General features: G+C 47.6%; 1 protein-coding gene across 2 annotated transcripts in view; it reads left to right on the top strand.

Moving 5' to 3' along the window:
• The window catches only part of SEMA6C (semaphorin 6C), a 112624-nt gene that overhangs the window by 50892 nt on the left and 43045 nt on the right, over window positions 1-18687 (top strand). The window contains exons 2-7 of one of the 2 annotated variants that reach the window (XM_084824156.1): window positions 14448-14625; window positions 15163-15277; window positions 16044-16101; window positions 17850-17906; window positions 18063-18164; window positions 18381-18471. In XM_084824156.1, coding sequence (XP_084680282.1) covers window positions 14526-14625; window positions 15163-15277; window positions 16044-16101; window positions 17850-17906; window positions 18063-18164; window positions 18381-18471 — 523 coding nt within the window. In that variant the 5' untranslated portion in view covers window positions 14448-14525. Of the gene's footprint in view, window positions 1-14447; window positions 14626-15162; window positions 15278-16043; window positions 16102-17849; window positions 17907-18062; window positions 18165-18380; window positions 18472-18687 lie in introns of those variants that run through there. The other variant, XM_084824158.1, reaches the window with a different exon arrangement.

The raw sequence follows: 18687 nt of genomic DNA, 5'->3' as shown, positions 1-18687 counted from the left end.
CGTGCTGAAGCTAAGCAGGTCTAGGTCTGCTCAGTGCTTGGAGGGGAGCCCACCTGGGAACCACATGTGGCCACCTTGAGTTCCACGATAGAAATGAAATAAATATATATATAAAAATAAAATCTGCACGTCTGCACTTTTTCCCCATTCTAAGCCGTTTCCTGCAGTAAGAGCTTTAAGCTAAATTATGTGGGTGTTTGGGGCCAGACCCCTTTTTCCTTCAGCCGTGCCCACCACTGGAATGAGGCCCCCCGAAAGCTTCTCTAAAATGGAGCTCAGCCCTCAAGCAGAAAGAGGTCCAACGCCCCTTCCGTGGTGGCAGGGTATTTTTGGATTCTTCTGGAACCTTCTCAGAATTATCTCGCCAAAGTGGTGCCCTGGGTAGATGATCTGAATCCTGAGGGATCTCCCGCCGGCCAGCCAGCACTGTGCAATCTTTGAAATCACCCGCGAATTCCCAACTTTGAGACTTCCAAGTGTCATCAAAAGTTGGGCCACCGTGTCGGGCTCCAACCAATTTGTGTGGAAACTAGCCATGTGGCCCGTTGTATCTTTGGCAGCCGGCCTTCCAATTTCGTCTCCTTTCCCCGTGAGTGCCTCGCGTCACGCCTGAGCCCCAGGCCTGCTCTGTAATTAAAAGTGACCATCTTCACATGGCTGAGGTGCTGCTGGTGGCGGGATGGTAATTAACTCTGCTAACGATGCATGCATTAGCTTGGGAACATCCTTTCAAACAATATGGAAGGGGAGGAAGAGATTAGTTAAATCGGAGGGCAATAGCCGGGACCCAGGGACGGCAAAGAGAGTGGAAGAGGAAGATGGGTTTTATGTTGCAGCGGGGAGCATTTCGTGGGTGGAAAGGAAGGCATTAGGACCTACACTTCCATAAAACAAACCTTTAAAACTGAAAGAGATGCGTAGTTCTTCCCTGTTCTGTTTGTTTTATTGTCCCCCTAGTTTTCATCGACCTCCGTCTCTCTTTTCCTAAATTGCAGCTTAATTGGAGAAATTTGAAATATATAGATTTCTGGAGTTGGAGTATGCGCCCTTAGCTACCACCTCTGTTTCTTTCTTTTTGTTGGCATCACTCTCCCTCCTGCACGCTTTACCTTATCAGTGTGCACGTGTGCGCCTGAATGCACATAGATGCAACACTGCAGGAAAGCGTTCCTCCTGATGCAGATTCGCAGCTGGCAGAATCAAGATGCTTTTTGTGCAGGGTTGCCCAGAAGTCCGCCTGTGAACCCGCACATTCGTAAAATGCCACATGCAAAGAACAAATGCCACATGCAAAGAATGCCACATGCAAATGCCACTTGCAAATGCAAATGCCACATGCAAATGCAAATGCCACATGCAAATGCCACATGCAAATGCACATGCACATGCCACATGCAAATGCCACATGCAAACAAATGCCACATGCAAAGAACAAGATGCCTCCTCCTCCTCCTCCTCTTTGGAAGGGTTTTATGCACGCATTGGGACTGAAGGCACGCAACCATTGACACGCAACCATTCCATGCAAAATATGGAAATACAAAATGCAACAGTGGAGGAGATCCTGATGAATTAGTTCCATTTAGGGAACGAGGACGGATCATTTGGGATTTCAAAATCGGAGGGTGAGACTGGAGGGATTCAGATGAAGAGAATTTTGGATGCATTCCTAAACATGGCCAAGGAAAGCCCGGTTAAGTAGAACATCTCTCCATCAGGCTGGATGCAAGGGTGCAGAGGGCTGCATTCTTGGTGGCCGCTCCTCAGCTTTTGCGTTCTCTTCTCCGGGAGACTCTCCAAAGTCGAAATCTGTGCAGCTTCTGGGAGCAGAAACTGTTTTTTAGCAGCCAGGGCTGAGATGGAATAATTCTGCCCTCATTGTCCCCACTGCGGCCTTTGGATGGTGCTGAATCTCCCAGCGCAATGTGCAGATCAGAATGTGGCTCTCCGCTGGGTTTCACACTTCCCAAACTTTCTGGCACAGTTCACAGCTCAACCCATGTGCCAAAATATGTTTTAAAATGCGCATTTGTGCTTATTTTGAGGGGGGGGGATATATATGTAAATATGACTTTTTTCCGGGTGGATTAAACCACAAATTAATGCAGAAACAGGTGTTCACATCGCAAGCGACATGGATTGGAAATATAAATTCCTTTTGCTAAAAGCACCTCTCAATTCAACCATAAGAACATATGAAGAGCTGTGCTGGATCAGACGAAGGATCCATCTAGTCCAGCATTCTGTTCAGGTGTTGACCAGGAAACCAAAAGTTCTCCTTTGTGAACTTTTGCCCCAGTGTTTGTTTGATTTATGGTTTATTTATTTATTTACAGCATTTGTATACCGCTCCGCATCTAAACAGATTCTGGAGCGGTGAGATAAAATGAACAAAAGATAAAAAGAAGACACATGATATTAAAATGATTCTTTAAAAACTGAGGATGGTCAGCCTTGGTTGTTACTATACTCTTTCTCCAAGGCCCATGATTTCCCACCTGCCCCTTAACCTCCACAGTGACCCTGTTATGCTAAGAGAAACTGACTGGCCCACGGTCACCCAGTGAGCTTCATGGCTGGCTGGGGATTTGAACCCTAGACCCCCTGGTCATGGTCGAGCAGCCTAACCATTACACCACACTGCCCCTCACATCGATCTGCATAGTAGTATGGATTTGCCCTTGGTGGACTCCACCACTTGTGCGCGGTTCAGAGGAAATGGGTCTGGTCGACTTCTCCACACATGTGAAGGAAAACGCTTCTTGGAACCAGAATGCGGCTGGCTGTGTTCTCAGTATTTTTCCACCTGAAAAACTGTTTTCCCCTCTAAAACTCTTTGCGATGCTTCCATGGTAGCTAGCTGAACATTGGCTCCGTCTCTCTGGCTCCGAACGATCGGCGTCTGTCACCACGACAGCGCCTGTGTGCACGTTACGAGTTTGGGTCCTGCGCTGTGCTGCTGGTGGATGAGATTCCAGGATAAAACACGTCGCCAAGCACCCAAAATGCAGTTGTATTTATAGCGCCAAGGCGCTCCTTGTCGACAGATGGCTGTGGAAGCAGTGTCGTTTTAGCAGTTTCTCGCTCTAACACAGGTCTACCCTTTTTGCACTGTTTGTGTTTTTTCCCATTTTGTGTTTTCCCCCCCTTTTCGTTTTGTTTTTAAAAATCCAGACGCAAAAGTCTCCAAAGGCAATGGCAACCTAAACAGCTGGACCCCAATGGTTCATCGCCTGGTTCACCCCGTGGAAAACCTGCCAAACACTGTAAAACCCACTGCGCTGACCAAATAAATTAAGGGTGTGATCCTATACATGTTTAGACCGAAAAAGCAGTCATCCTTCAACTCCCAGCATTCCCCAGCTAGCCATGTAGGACTGTTTTCTGTCTAAACATGCATAGGATTGTGCCCTAAATAAAGGAAATCCCACCGCCCCCACCAAATCAACTAAGGGAGGAATCCTATGCAGATAGATGGCTGCCTCCAAACTCGGAGGCGACCGCCTATCCAATGCATGCTGGGAGGAGCGCGGAGGGGATCGCCTCCTCCGCACTCCAAGCGCCCCGCATTCACGGCGAGATGGCCGATTTCAGCTGTCTAGCCGCAGGACGTCGTAGCGCGGTGTGGGGAGGCCGGACAACACATAGGAAATGTTGTGCTGGAACTTACGAACATCCCGCCCCTGGGAACGCCCGCTTTGGCCCGCTCTGTGCTGCTCTTACGTGTGGGGACAATCCACGCCACCTATGAGGCTGCAGGGGAGGAGGCTGTTGTGTTGCCCCAGCCATGGGTGTCAATCTCTCAATTTAGAGGTGCCAAGGTAGTGATTAATCAGATTCAAAGGTTTACTTACAAGGAGACTTTACTGGGTAACTAGCACGCAGGCGTACCCAATGGTTGGATCAGACAGCTTCTCTGAACCCAGAGCCATGGGGTCAGATGGGTTTTATACAATACATGTTAGCAGTATCACAGCAGCATGCACCCCCTAGCATTCATTCCCAGCCTAAACTAACAGCACTTGGTTCTCAGCACAGCCACCTGTAAACAAACTTCATTTCCCAGGCAGAGTGCTTGATAGCGCTCTCACTCATTAGTATGGAATACTCATTCCCATTAGCATGGAATGTGCTAGGCCGTGCCATTGGCCCTTTGAATCATCTTCACATGCTCAGAGGCTCACTAGCAAGGGAATTGCAACAACAGTGAACTTAAGCAAGCATTAAGGATCTCTAGGCCCCTCTAACACTACAAATGAGAGCTGGCGTGGTGTAGTGGCAAGAGTGTTGGACTGGGAGTCGGGAGATCCGGGTTCTAGTCCCCACTCGGCCCTGGAAGATGATCAGGGGACTGGAAACAAAGCCCTATGAGGAGAGACAGAAAGAACTGGGCATGTTTAGCCTTGAGAAGAGAAGACTGAGGGGAGATTGGATAGTGCTCTTCAAGGACTTGAAAGGCTGTCCCAGGGAGGAAGGCCAGGATCTCTTCTCCATCATCCCAGAGTGCAGGACTTGGAATCATGGGCTCAAGTGACAGGAAGCCAGATTCCGGCTGAACATCAGGAGAAACCTCCTGACTTTTAGAGCAATACAACAATGGAACCAATTCCCTAGGGAGGTGGTGGGCTCTCCCACGCTGGAGGCCTTCAAGATGAGGCTGGACAGCCACCTGTCAGGGATGCTCTGACTTGGATTCCTGCATTGGGCAGGGGGTTGGACTCAATGGCCTTGTAGGCCCCTTCCAACCCTACTATTCTAGGATTCTGTGGGTGACTTTGGGCCAGTCACAGACTCTCAGCCCAACCCACCTCACAGTGTTGCTGTTGTGAGGATAAAATGGAGGACTATGTACGCCGCCTTGGGTTCCTTAAGGAGGAAAAAAAAACAGTAGGATATAAATGTAATAAATGAATAAAATGGCTGAGCTACATCCCTGGGGCCAATACAGCAAGGAGGCTGTTCTCCAGGAACAGACCAATCCTGTGTCCGTCTAGCTGCTCCATAGGATTGCACCCTAAAAACAGTAAAACCACCAGCACCCTCCCGGCCATCCTGTTCAGGTCCATCTAGTCCAGGTCCACCTGTCCAGGAACGGTGCTGGGGAAATGCAGAAGCCCCTGTGTGGGATCTTGAGCTCTGGTTTGCAGGGCCCCACCTGTCTCCGGGTTTGGCTTGACAGGCACAGGCAAGAATCCCAAAATGGTAAGCGGGGCCTGCAGAGGAGTTCGCTTGAGTCCTGACGAAGCCTTCATGCTGCCACGCACAGGCCTGCAAGAAATTGTGCCGCGCGATGGGAAGCTAAGATGCAGCTACGGAGCCATCTTGTGCCCCATCTGTTCCGATGTGATTTCCCCCCTCTCCCCGTTTCTTCGCAGTAAGAAACAAGTTTTAATTAAATGGAGGTTTGGCGGAGGTACAGAGGGCGGCAGGGGGTGGGAGAAGCGCCATTTCCCCAGCCTTTCTTCATGGAGACTCCCTTGTTTTGTCTTCTGTGATGGGGAGGTGCCGTGTGAAATGTACCGAGGCTTGGCTGGCGGGATGCTCCGCTCAGTAGACCCGTGGTTCGATCTGTCAGCAGGCCGTGAGTGGAAACCCAGCAGACAGTTGTTATTTCGAGGAGTTTACTCGTGTACAACAAATTGCTCCTTCCCATGTCTAGACTTCTGGTTGGGCCTCTTGCTTTTAATGGTTAGCTATTCTTCTTCTTCCCTGAGTCAGTTCTCTGTTTGAGACTGCACGGCTTGAGAGACTTGTGGATAAGTCTCTGGTGAGATCTCAAGGCTAGCCTCTTGCTCCGAGAGTCGCCAAGGTTGTTAGAATCATAGAATTATAGAAGAGTAGGGTTGGAAGGGGCCTACAAGGCCATCGAGTCCAACCCCCTGCTCAATGCAGGAATCCAAGTCAGAGCATCCCTGACAAATGGCTGTCCAGCCTCGTCTTGAAGGCCTCCAGTGTGGGAGAGCCCACCACCTCCCCAGGTAATTGGTTCCATTGTCGTATTGCTCTTACAGTCAGGAAGTTTTTCCCAGTGTTCAGCCGGAATCTGGCTTCCTGTCACTTGAGCCCATTATTCCATGTCCTGCACTCTGGGATGATCAAGAAGAGATCCTGGCCTTCTTCTCTGTGACAACCTTTCAAGTACTTGAAGAGTGCTATCATATCTCCCCTCAGTCTTCTCAAGGCTAAACATGCCCAGTTCTTTCAGTCTCTCTTCATAGGGCTTTGTTTCCAGTCCCCTGATCATCTTTGTTCTATCTCTCTTGACTGTTATCCCAATTGATTGATTGATTCCATTTCTATACCGCCCAATAGCCGAAGCTCTCTGGGCAGTTCACAGCCGTTAGAACCATAAAATACAAGACAATAAAATACTGAGGATAAATGCAATATAGAAGTTTAAACCTACAATATAAAGTAATAACCAAACAGAAGCCAGCAGCAGTGCTAATATTTAGAATACAAAGCAGATATAAAACAACCTGAAAAACTAAAACACCTGGGAGAACAAAAAGGTCTTCACCTGGTGCCAAAAGGAGCACAATGTAGGTGCCAGGCGAGCCTCTCTGGGAAGCTCATTCCGCAACTGGGGTGCCACAGCAGAAAAGGCCCTCTTCCTAGTAGCCACCCACGTGACTTCTGTTGGGAGGGGCTCCTGGAGATGGAGATGAAGATGATCTTAGGGTCCAGGCAGGTACCTATGGTAAGAGGCGATCCTTCAGGTAGCCTGGCCCCAACCTGTCTAGCGCTTTGAATGTTACTACCAGCACTTTGAATCAGGCCCAGAAACAGACCGGCAGCCAGTGCAGCTGGAAATGTACTGGCACAATATGGTCACATTGGCCAGTCCCTATTAACAGTCTCCCTGCCTTGTTTTGGACCAGCTGACTGTTGGTCTGGACTGTTTTCAAAGGCAGCCCCACGTATAACGCGTTGTAGTAATCTAGACTTCCAGGAGAGGGGTGGGATTAATATGAGCAGAACAGCATATATGAATCTCTGAGACACTGCCAAGGTGGGACCGCAATGCAGGCTAATCCAGAAAGGCGCTGAGTACCAGAGGTCAGTATTGGAATCACGTCTATTGCCAAGTTTTGATGAGATCCCCAGCAGCTGTAGGGATGTAAGCCTTATAATCTTGCTCTCTAAAGTTTTGCTTTCTTCTGCTTTGTTAACTTGCTCCTGCTTAATAAAATCTTTAGCCCATTAGTACGTTTATCGTTTCTGGATCCTGGTGCTTCTCGGCAACACAGTCCCCCTGGGAGCCATCTTGAGAGTATCATGGTAGAGGAAGCCGAGAGGAGAAGCAGTGGCGCGGGGCTTGGGAGCTCAGCCAGCGGGTGAAGTGGAAATGAACACCAAAACCTCATGGGCAGGGTGGCCACTGACATGTTGCCCAAAAAAGGGGGCAACGGGGGACACAGATTTGTGTACCATTTGTACATGCTGGTAAAGAGAGGTCAACCTTTCCTGACCATCCGCTGTTCGGTTGTATTGGACTACATCTGCCATTATCCCCAGCCAGCATGGGAGTTGTAGTCCAGCACATCTGGAGGGCACCAAGTTGGGGAAAGCTGCTATAGGTGCAGATGTACCAAGCATTGCTGTAGTTTAAATGGAAATGCCATAGCTCTCACCCTAGGGTGAAGAAGCGTGTGTCCCAGTGACCCGTGTCTTTCACCCACTCAGTCTTCTGACCCGAGGGGCAGCTGGCTGTTCATGGGCAACTTCAAGGCCTCTGCTCTGCTCTCCCTTCTGTGGGTTCTTGATCTTTAACCTGGACAGCTCTTCCAATACAGGACACCTTCAAATCCCTTCAAATAGAGGACTGTCCTCTGGTAAGGAGGGCACCTGGATACCTTATTCCTGGATGACATGACTTTTGTGAATCCGGCCCTCTGCTTTATTTAATATATATGCCCTTAGTCTATTCATAGAATAGTGAAGGAGCCTACAAGGCCATCAATAAATAAATAAATTTTATTTATTTATTTATAATAATACAAAACAAACAGTGCAGGAATCCATAAAACGTTGTTGTTGTTGTTGTTGTTATCATTATTAATTCCAACATACTGTAAACCACCCTGGGATCAACCGATGTAGGGAGGTATACGAATTTCAATGAAATAAAGGGAAAGAAATAGAGCTGTTTAGCAAGAACAGCCCCTCTGTGTTTTGCAGCTTGTCAGGCGTCTTTTGTTCCGTTGTCTTAATCTCTCAATGTGGCACTCACTGGTTGGGGCAGGTTTTTTAAAAAAATATAAACACATATATATTTATTTCCCAAGACGCTGACGAGGTGACAAGACCTCTAATGCTGGATTTGTCTACACTTCTTACACTGAACTTTCCAGCTGGTGTATAATTAGAATCCAGCATGGAACGGTGGGGTGGTGCTTCAACCGAGATCTCCGTAGAAATTAATTTTCAGGCTGTATGAGCAAAAATGTGTGTATTGGGAGCAGCAGCAGCGGAGCAAGAGAAGGCAACATTGGGTCAGCTATGTTTTCTGCTTGTTGGCTCTTGCAAACTCATTTCTGTCGGTCGATTGTTAGCATGGAACGGTGGGGCGGTGCAGGGGGGAGACAGAGGTGAGGAAAACTGCAGAAACGCTTGGCAGCTTGGGTTGGGGGGGCGATCTAGGGAGACGTTTGTTCACAGGTGAGGATGGCTTGATCGTATGGCGCTGGGGGAATAAAAAGAAGCTGGTCTTTTCCACCATGAGGACTAGGAACATGCCTTTTTACTTTTTTTTCTTTTTGCACTTAAGAGCCAGGAATGAATGTGTGTGTCTCTCTCTCTGCCAAACCCTTGCTTGGTTTATCCTTTCCATGCAAAGGCTAATTCTCTCCTGTCTTTTGCTTATCTCTCGCCCTCCCTTCCCTGACTAGGTGATCCTATCTCCATAAATATCACACGGCTGTTTCATTGCCATCCATGGCTAAAACCTGCATCCCCGTTCTGCTCCTTGGCTATTTATAAAAGCTGGCAACTTGCCCCTCGCTCTGGGCATTTTCCCTTGTCACTCTTGGCAGTGGATATCCACGTTGGCTTCTTCCCCATCAAGTTCCATTTGTGGGCCCTTTTTGCATTTTCATTCCATTTGCAAATGTGGCTGCCTTAATTTCACAATGGCCTTGCAAGGTAGGACTGCAGCTAGGATAAAGGGCGTGCCCAAGGCAGGCTAATGGATCGCTGAGTGCCATGAGATTAATTTCAACTCTTTTGGGGAGGGGGGTGCTGAACCCATCCAGGGCTGAGGTGGGGCGGTAGAAAGTGGTGGTGGTAGGGTCAAATTTAGCACCTTGGTTTGGGAAAATAGTGTTAAGTTTGGGGGTCATTTGGACATGCATTGATTACCTCCCTAAATTCCAGTTCACTTAATTCAGCTTTCTTACTCCTTCTCCCATGGTCTCTGCTTTCCTCCTCGCACGATGAATTCACTTCCAGGAGATGTGGCGATAGCTTAACCATCTTAGGCCAGGTTAGGATTAAAAACAGAGTGATACGCTGCCTTTGAACATGGGTGTTCCATTCCTGGTCGCCATCGATGTGCACAGGACGTCACACAGTCAACAAGGCCAGGCCTCTGCCCCAAGGGTATTACAGTCTATAGAATGACTCTGGGGAGACAGTGGAGGAAGCTGAAGAGAAGCGGAGGCAGAGAGTAGCCAGGGAGAGAGACAAAGAGGTCAGGCCAAAAGCTTGATTCGGGAAGAAAATTACAGGCGGACACAGCAGCAATGCAGAAAGGGTGCAGTCATCTGAAGGAGTAGGAAACCTTGCACATGGCACCGAAGGAGCAAAGGTCACAGACACGGGGAGGGGTTCAAACGCTTGCCTTGCCAAACTGACTTCCCTTCGCCCCCTTCCTGTCTGCCTTGATCTTGTTCCAGAAGTGGTTGCCAACTCTCCCCCCGGTACGCTCTTGTGCCTTCAGCGGCTTGCCTGAGGCGGTGAAGCGCTCTGCATCTGTGCCACTCCGGGTCAGGGGGAAGTCACGCCTGTTAAACGCAGCCTTCCCCAACCTGGTGCCCTCCAGATGAGTTGGACTACAACTTCCATCACCCCCAGCCAGGTGGGAGTTGTAGTCCAAGGCATCCAGAGGATGCTGGGTTGTAGGTAGATGATAGATAAATGGATGGATGGATGGACAGATAGATAGACACTTTGTCTGTGTGTGTCTGCATGGCATTTTTTTCTGGAATGATTGGAGTAACATCTGGGTCTTTGGCAGCAAAACAATATTTCATCCCCCCACCCTGCATGACATCCCAAAGGATCCAAGGCTACGCCAGGTAAACGCCAAAAAAACGACAGCTGGTTCCTAGAGGAGGTCTAACCCACGTCACCAGCCCTCTGGGCTTCTTCCTTTGTGACGCGAACCAACGCCCGTGCCTGCCGGGAAGGGGGGGCTAACTGGTGCTGTGGGTGGGAAGAATCCCAACTTGCTCGGAGAGGGCTGGAGCCTGGGTTGTTTCTCTCTGTGTGTGTTTTAACTATTGGGAATTATTTGTTACGATTGTGCACGGCGCTATACTGTGTTTCATCAGCTGGCCGGGAAAAGGTCTCTGCTTCCACGGAGCTTACAGTCTCAAGTGTGACAGTTGGCAAAAGGAAAGACGAGGGTAGAAAGGACAAATGGAAGCAAATGTGTCACAGGCTTGGTTGCAATTAGGGAAGTCTGGACTGTGTAAAACCCATTCCATCTGCATTTCATGGATTGTCAGGCACCTTTTGTTCCGTCACCTGCGTGTTGACAGAATCGGATTTTTTTTTCAAGTTCCTGAATTTGCACAAATTCGTACTTGCGGAAATGCACAAATCCCTCCAAAATGTGTGTTTTCATGCTTTAGCCTATGGGGGAAATGCTCATTTTTGGCTGATGGTGGTTTTTTTTAATGTTACATATTTTTCTATTACTGAATTTGTGCAAAATTCGGGAAAGTAAAAAAAGAAAAAGTCTGCAGCATCCGTGTGACTCAGGAAAAAACGGTCCGCTGTTGAGTCCATGGGGTAGAGTCATAGAAATCCAAACTCATTTGATTCAATTGCGGTTTTCTCCGATATCCCTAGTTGCAATATGTTCTTCTCTTTCTTCTCCCCGCTCCCGTCCTGCACCATCACAACTTAAATGGCAATTTCTCTCCCCCCATCAGCTAAATAATACAACACATCATGCACAGTGGGTTTTGTGGATCAGAGCTGTCTTGTCTGCCAACCTTGACAGCTCCCCAAATTCACCACCTGGTGACCCCACCTGTGGTAGGAGTCATCTCTGTGCCCCAACAAGAAAGCGTATATGGAAGCTCCCTTGGAGTAAAAAAAAAAAAAAAACAGTCAGCCTTGGATTTTTCCCATGGTACTGTGTCCTTTTCTGTTATTTCCTCTTAACACACAATACAGCAGCTTTGCACACATGTTCAACAAGCAAAGACTCATTATGGCACTTTGATCTGTGTGTGTAGTCTCAGTTCCTCCCATCTATAAAATGGGAAGAAGGGCGATTCCACCTTCCAAGACAAATGCCCCAGAAATAGGGAGATATGAGAAATTTGTTTCAGTTTGTTTTTGATCAGGATTTTACCCAGTTTGCACTTTCTGGAGTGAACATGGAATCAGACACAATCTGCAGTCAAAGTCTTTGCATTCCCTAGCTTGCAGTGTGATTTGCGGACCCCCCCCCCCCCGCCAAAAAGCATTCGACAGCATATGTACATTTCAAAAATGCATCCATTTCAAAATGAGTACATTTCAAATGATTACTTCAAAGAGTGTACAAATACGCTTTAATCATTGGAGAAGAATGCATAGATTTCAAAATGAGTCCATTTCAAAAATGTGCACAAATACGCTCTAATCATGGGGAAAGAATGCCTACATTTCAAAAATGCATACATTTCAAAATGAGATGGAATTCGGAGAACTTCAGCAAGCTCGAGTTTTGCTGATTCGCACATCCCTACCTGGAAATTGCACATGCATTTTGCAAACCGAAGGCCCCGCAAGGGCATGAACTGGGAATCATTTGCTATTTGTGTTCCTTCGCTCCACAGTTTTCAACCTTTAGGAGACCGAGTGAGTTTGCAGTTCTGTTCTCACCTCTGCCGAGAACTCTTTAGATGGTGGTAAGGCAAATCACCTTCTCTCAGCCTCACCTATACCCACCTCTGAAAATAGACATAATTCTGGCCTGCCCTACAGGGTTGTTGTAAAGATTCCTGTGATGATGTGAATGCTCTTTGAATGCAACAACAGTACAAACACTTCCCCCCCACACACACTCTAGTTAATTATTTTATTGCTCTGTAAAGAGCATCAGAAATCCATCAGAGAAAGCAAGAATCATAATCTTTGGACATTAGATAACCTTCCTTCCTGGTGTGTTACAAAAATAACTACCCCATCCCCAGCAAATAGAAAGCTCATTTACGTTATTGCACAACCACGGCCATTTACCTTCAACTATTTCCTCTCCTTTATACGATGGAATGACTGATGCATATTTGAAATAAAAGTGCTGGATGCAAGACGTATTATAAATGTACTTCAGGACCCTTGGCCATGGTTGCTGGGGCTTATGGGAGTTGGAATCCAATGGCACCTTGAAGGCCGCCCTGATATCCATGATAGCCTGATCGCTCCTATAAATGATAGCGATTATTACCCAGCGCTAAGAACTGTACAACCCTTTGGCTGGCATTGTGTTAGATTGTTAAACGTTTTTAGCTGATGCCTTTTCTAATGTTTTTACAGGGTCAGAATTCTTGTTAAGGAACTGTTATTGTTCATGGATTCCCACTTCTGTTTTTTGTAGTCCCTGGTTGCTGTTTTTATGATGGATGTTCCGTAATTCTGTTAACTTGATGTTGTTGATGTGTACTTTGTGCGTGGGTATGCGAGTGTTTTAATTATTTTTGTATCTTCTCGGCTGTTAAGTTGCTTTGAGGAACACTGAGTAAAAGCAATCAAGCGGCATACGCTCACTGTAATAATGGGAGCGCCATAAATGCCAACTTTTCCCTATGTTTTTAGTGCTAGGAGTTGCACATAATCAGAGCCTCACAAAATGCCTGTTCTTTAGCACTTGGAACATAACAAGCGCGTCATGTACACCGCAAGGACTAACTGTTTAGTGCTTGGAGCTGCCCGTAATAAGAGCACTCCTACACCTATCATCCTTCGGTTGTTTGCTTCCCAAAAGAAGATGGGGAACCAAGCAAAACTAAAAGTTGGGGCAGAATTTATAGAGATGGCCTCACCTCTGTAGATCCTTGCTGGCTCTTTTTCCCCCCGTTTCCCCCAGCTAACCTCTGGGTCTTTGAGCCTGTGTCCCCCTTTCCCCCAGACCTTTGTGAAACCTTAGCTGCATCGGATCTGTGGAAGGGAACTTCCAATGTAACCCTATCCCCGATGCCAGCTGTTGTGTGCTGATCCTTGGCGGCCTGAAAGGCACAGGCGGGGCAGGAACGGGGAGGAGGGGTCACACACACTGTTTACTTACTAAATGAACCAGTGGAGTGGTGGATATCGGGATATTTATAGCGTTGGCAGTGTGTTTGCTTAGGTGCCGTCAATGAACTCCTTATTCCCGACTTTTTTTTGCTGGGGGCTGGGGGAGATTAGGTGCAGAGTGGTTTAAGGGGGTTTAATAGTAGCCACAGCTGCACCCCAGAACCCATGGGTCAACGACCCAAACCTGTTTTTGGTGCTACTGCTCAGTTCTGGGATATGCCTGAAGCACTGCGTCGAGAGCAGCTGAACATATGCAGAGTGCCTTTTCCTGTCCAGGGGCTTCCAGCAGCCTGCCTGCCATGGTACACCTGGAACTGGAGAGTAAATGGCGGGGCCCCGGATGTTTCAATTGTTTATCTCACTTGAAATATTTCCAGATGTGCTGCCGTCCAACAGCACATTCTAAAAGAATAAACGTACACATAAGTAATTCAAAATAGGAAAACAAGCGAATGGAAATAATGGCTTTTTAATCCAAAACATAAACTACATAAAAAGGAAGCAATAATAATTGTTTCCACTGGTCTACCGAAGGAGACCAGGAAAGAATGCATACAGAGTTCCTGGGGGAGAGAATCCCGTACTCCGAGCCATCACAGATAAGGCCCTGCTCTTGGCAGATGGCAGGCTGATCTCCCTAAAGGAAGAAACCCAGAGCTTCTAGGAGATCTGAAGACCTCTTGCCCTTACTTTCTTCTGAGGAACTTAAAAAGTAAACAGGGCCCTATCGGTGGTGGGTTTGAGACAGTAGGTTCTCTCCCCCAGGAAGAAGAACATGGCCCTGAAAGGACACTAAGAAATGGATTATATCAGGGATGTTAAAATGGAATGGAATTCAGCCCTCTGGCTGAAACGGGTTCCCCATCACTGGGTTAAATAAAATAAAAATGAAAGAAAGAGATAAAAAGCTCCCTCTTTTAACTCTCTTCCAGGGACTGCTACAGGAAGGATGTTTCATTCCTAGGGCCTGGTTGCCTCGGTTCTGGTCTCCTCCCAGGATCGTCCTGAGAATGCACCTTTCTTTTATCCCTCCTGCTCTTTTTTTCTTCCTGGCGTCTGCAGCTTCCTTCCCGAAGGATTTGACTCCGCTTAGCACTGTCAGTGCGGCAGGTGAGTGTTACCTCGTTTTCTTGGCAGGGGGCAAGTCCCACCTTCCCTCCCAATATAAGTCTTGTGGTCATGATTGTGTGTGGGAATGTGTCCCCTCTTTTTTATGCACCGGTTATATATTTGCACAATAAAACCAGGCAGGAATTCAACCGGTGCTGCTTCTTTCCAAGACTGGAAATGTACTGATGAGCGGGGGGGCGGGGGGTAGGCCCCCACAGTTCTGACCTTTAGACGTCTTCTTAAAACTCATCTCTTCACACAGGCTTTCCCTGAAGCATGACCCAGACAGCTGTGGGTTCTGGCACACAGCACAGTGTGCAGTTCTACCGTTGATGGATGTTGCATTGTGTTATTTTATTGTCATATTTATAGTCGTTCAGATGCCACTGCATTCTACGTTCACTGCTTTGAGACCTTTGCAGAAAGCGGTATATAAATTTGGGTAATAAGTAAGTAAAAATAGGGAAGGACACCTCTGTCTTAACATTTCTTTTAAATATATATTTTTAAATGTCACTCATTCTTTCTCCCAACCAGGAACAGCCCAGTACCCTTATTTCAGAGGCCTTGTGGGGGACAATGACACAGCCCAGCTGGGACTGGATTTCCAGTGCATGCTGCATCTCAACCAGACCCTTTTCATTGCTGCCCGGTAAGCGGCAGTGTGGCATAGAATCCTAGAACAGTAGGGTTGGAAGGGGCCTACAAGACCATCGAGTCCAACCCCCTGCTCAGTGCAGGAATCCAAGTCAGAGCATCCCCGACAGATGGCTGTCCAGCCTCCTCTTGAATGTCTCCAGTGTGGGAGAGCCCACCGCCTCCCTAGGTCACTGGTTCCATTGTCATGTTGCTCTAACAGCCAGGAAGTTTTTCCTGATCCTAGAATCCTAGAATAGTAGGGTTGGAAGGGACCTACAAGATCATCGAGTCCAACCCCCTGCTCAGTGCAGGAATCCAAGTCAGAGCATCCCCGACAGATGGCTGTCCAGCCTCGTCTTGAAGGCCTCCAGTGTGGGGGAGCCCACGACCTCCCTAGGGAATTGGTTCCATTGTCATATTGCTCTAACAGTCAGGAAGTTTTTCCTGATGTTCAGTCCTTCCTGTTCTCTGTCCTGAATCTCCCATCAGCCTCATGGGATGACCCCAAGTCCTAGCATTATGAGAGGTTGGCCAATGCATTTCATAGGTGAGTGGGGATCTGGACCCATGTCAAAGTCCCGCTCTCTCTCCACTACACCGCACAGCCTCCTCCTTTCTCTTACCACAGGCCTGACCCAGAGGCTCATATACAATCTCAGTGTTCCAAGCAAAACCGCTCTCTTTACCTCCCCTGCCCCTGCAACACTTGAGTTCAGCTATGAGCCATTATTTCTTTATTTCTCTTCTCCCCCCGTCACCACCACCCCGCTTGCCACTAGAGACCACGTCTACGCCTTTGATCTCCGGCGGACCAAGGACGACTTCTCTCCGATCAGGGTGAGGTGCATGCTGTTGGATTTTCTCCCCTGCCACCCACTGCATAGGAATGGAGAAAATCTGTCTATTTCATGTTCTCATTTTTCCGTTCTGAAGTCTGTTTCGTCCCATTTTCTGCCTCGCTTTGTTATTTATTTATTTATTTTTAAGACCCCCTGAAAATTTCTACACAACTTGGTATGCAATCGCACCTGGTATAGGCACTTTTGCAAGCACTTTTCTGACACGTAATGGATTTTTGCACAATGTTTTCACCAGTATATGCATTTTGAATGCATGTTTTGATCAATATTCAGTCATAAATCCGTTCTATCCAATTTCCACATCAGACTGTTGTCGTTTTTTTAAGCATGAAAATTGGCATTTTTTTGTATGCAGTGTTCCCTAATATATGCATTTTTCCATGCTATCTCCCCCAAATACGTGCATTTTGTATGCAACTTTTGCGCTGAGAACCTCATTGCCAATTTTGGAGTAGTGCGCAATCCAGAGGATAACTGTGCTGCAATCCACATATTAGTCTAGGAAGTGCGAATAAGGTCAGTTGGCTTAAAAATGGGGACCAAACAAAATCCTCCCCCATTCCTTCTTCTAGGCAGTTTGAAGAACGCACAGAGGTCAAGTGAGGGCATGAGACCTGCAGGACAGAGTAGTGTCAGACATCACAAAGTCAGTGTGGATTTCTCGCTGGTGTACACAGGGCTGGTCATCGGGGAGCCGGGGAGCATGTAATCTTGTGTCCAGAGATGCGTGGCTTCCCCTTAATCATTAGTTACGTGGCTGAGTGCAGGAGAGCAGTGTTAGTGGCTTTATAGAACCAGGTAGAATCTTATTGGCCCCCGCAGGTCACCTGATCCCTGCTGGCCTCCCTGGTTTGAGCCTGTTGGCATGTTACCAGATTCCCAAGACTAAGTGTGGGGTTGGTCTGGACTGAGTTCTTGACATCTGAACTGTTTGTTGCTCAATAAGCACATTCGGAAGGACATATGCGATCAGCTTTGGCCACTGGGGTGAGTGTCCCGGCCTCCTTCAGTAGCACTGTCTCTGTTTGTGAATTGTTTTTTTAAGAACAGTATATCTGGATTAGCATGGGGATGTATGAACGACTTCTGTGGCTTTTGAATGTCTCTTGGGACTTTGTCCATTTGGCCCCATCACTGGGATGTCTTGCATTTTGGTTACCTTCTGCTAGAAGACTAGCAGATGGTTCCATATGCCACCCAGATCCTCATCCTATTGGACAGTTCTTTTGAGCTACCGAGAATCTATTCCTGCTGGGACAGCTTAGGTGCTGGTGAAGAGTTCTCCAAATGATTGAGCTACCTAGAACCCATGGCAATTGATAGGAGCTACCTAGAACTCATTCCTGCTGGGATATTTTATGTGCTTCCTAAAATCATTCCCTGATTGAGCTTCCTAGAACCTGTGGTAGCTTCTATGAGCTACCTACAACCTATTCCTGTAGGAGTGTTTTATGTGCTGCCTGGGACCCTTCCCAAATTGAGCTACCTAGAATCCACGGTAGTTGCTATGAGCAGCCATTCCTATTGGGATTGCCTACATGCCACCTAGAACCCTTCTCTGATTGGGATAGTGTACTACCTAGAAACCATTTCTGCTGCATGTGCATTCTCTAAAGCTAGTTCCTGCCGTGATGGTTCTGGACAGGTACTGCTTCTTGGAACCCGGTTTCATTTTCACTAACAACCACCTTGTTCTGATTTCTCTGCCCTCCATCCCATTCTCAGCATCTCACGTGGAGGACTCAGGACATGGGGAAATGTGCAATGAGAGGAAAGCTTCAGGTGAGAGCTACGAAGTCTCAATTTCAATAGCTATTATACTGTTTTGAGTCCGGACTGTGCTCAGAATCAGTGGACTAGTCTATGTTGAGGCAGGGGAATTAGTCTCCCATCCCAAGAAGGGCTGAGAACTTACCTTTCTGCTCTACTTGACCACAGAGTGAATGTTACAACTACATCAAAGTCTTGGTTCCCAAGAACGACCAAAGCCTCTTAGCGTGTGGTACCAACGCTTTCAACCCAGTGTGTCGGACCTACAAGGTACAAAGAGGCAGGGCTGGATGGGATGGGAAGGTGGTTATCAGCAGTCACCTGCAGTGCATGCTGGGACCTTTTGTCCTCTTTGGCTCCCCTCTGTGGAACAAAGGCATTGTGGAATCCCCTGTGGAGGGACCCTTCTAAATTCTGGAGGGCGGGGCCTATGGCATAAGCCTTGGACTAACTCCTCCCCCTTACTTGACTCCTTCTCCTTCCTAGATCAGCAGCTTGGAACAGGAAGGGGAGGAGCTAAATGGGCAGGCACGATGCCCCTTCGATGCGAAGCAGACCAACGTTGCGCTTTTTGCTGGTATGTCTATGAGACTTGGGCCTTGTCTAGTATTTTGGGTTGGGTTGGGTTTTTTTAATTAGAATATCTGCCCAGAGCTTGTGAACTGACAAATCCAGGCTACATACTTGAGATCTCTTAACAATTAAGATGGGACTGAAAACGATCGTCATAAAAAATATAGGCAACTCTACTTGGTTGGAACGCGATCTAAAGTTTCAAGAGCTTCAGCATAGG

Source organism: Heloderma suspectum, chromosome 17 (assembly GCF_057233095.1).
Source record: "Heloderma suspectum isolate Gila_16-S chromosome 17, 16-S_ref, whole genome shotgun sequence".
Lineage (NCBI taxonomy): Eukaryota > Metazoa > Chordata > Lepidosauria > Squamata > Helodermatidae > Heloderma > Heloderma suspectum.
Note: the sequence above shows the minus strand (reverse complement) of the source record. Positions and strands in the feature narration are given on the sequence as shown.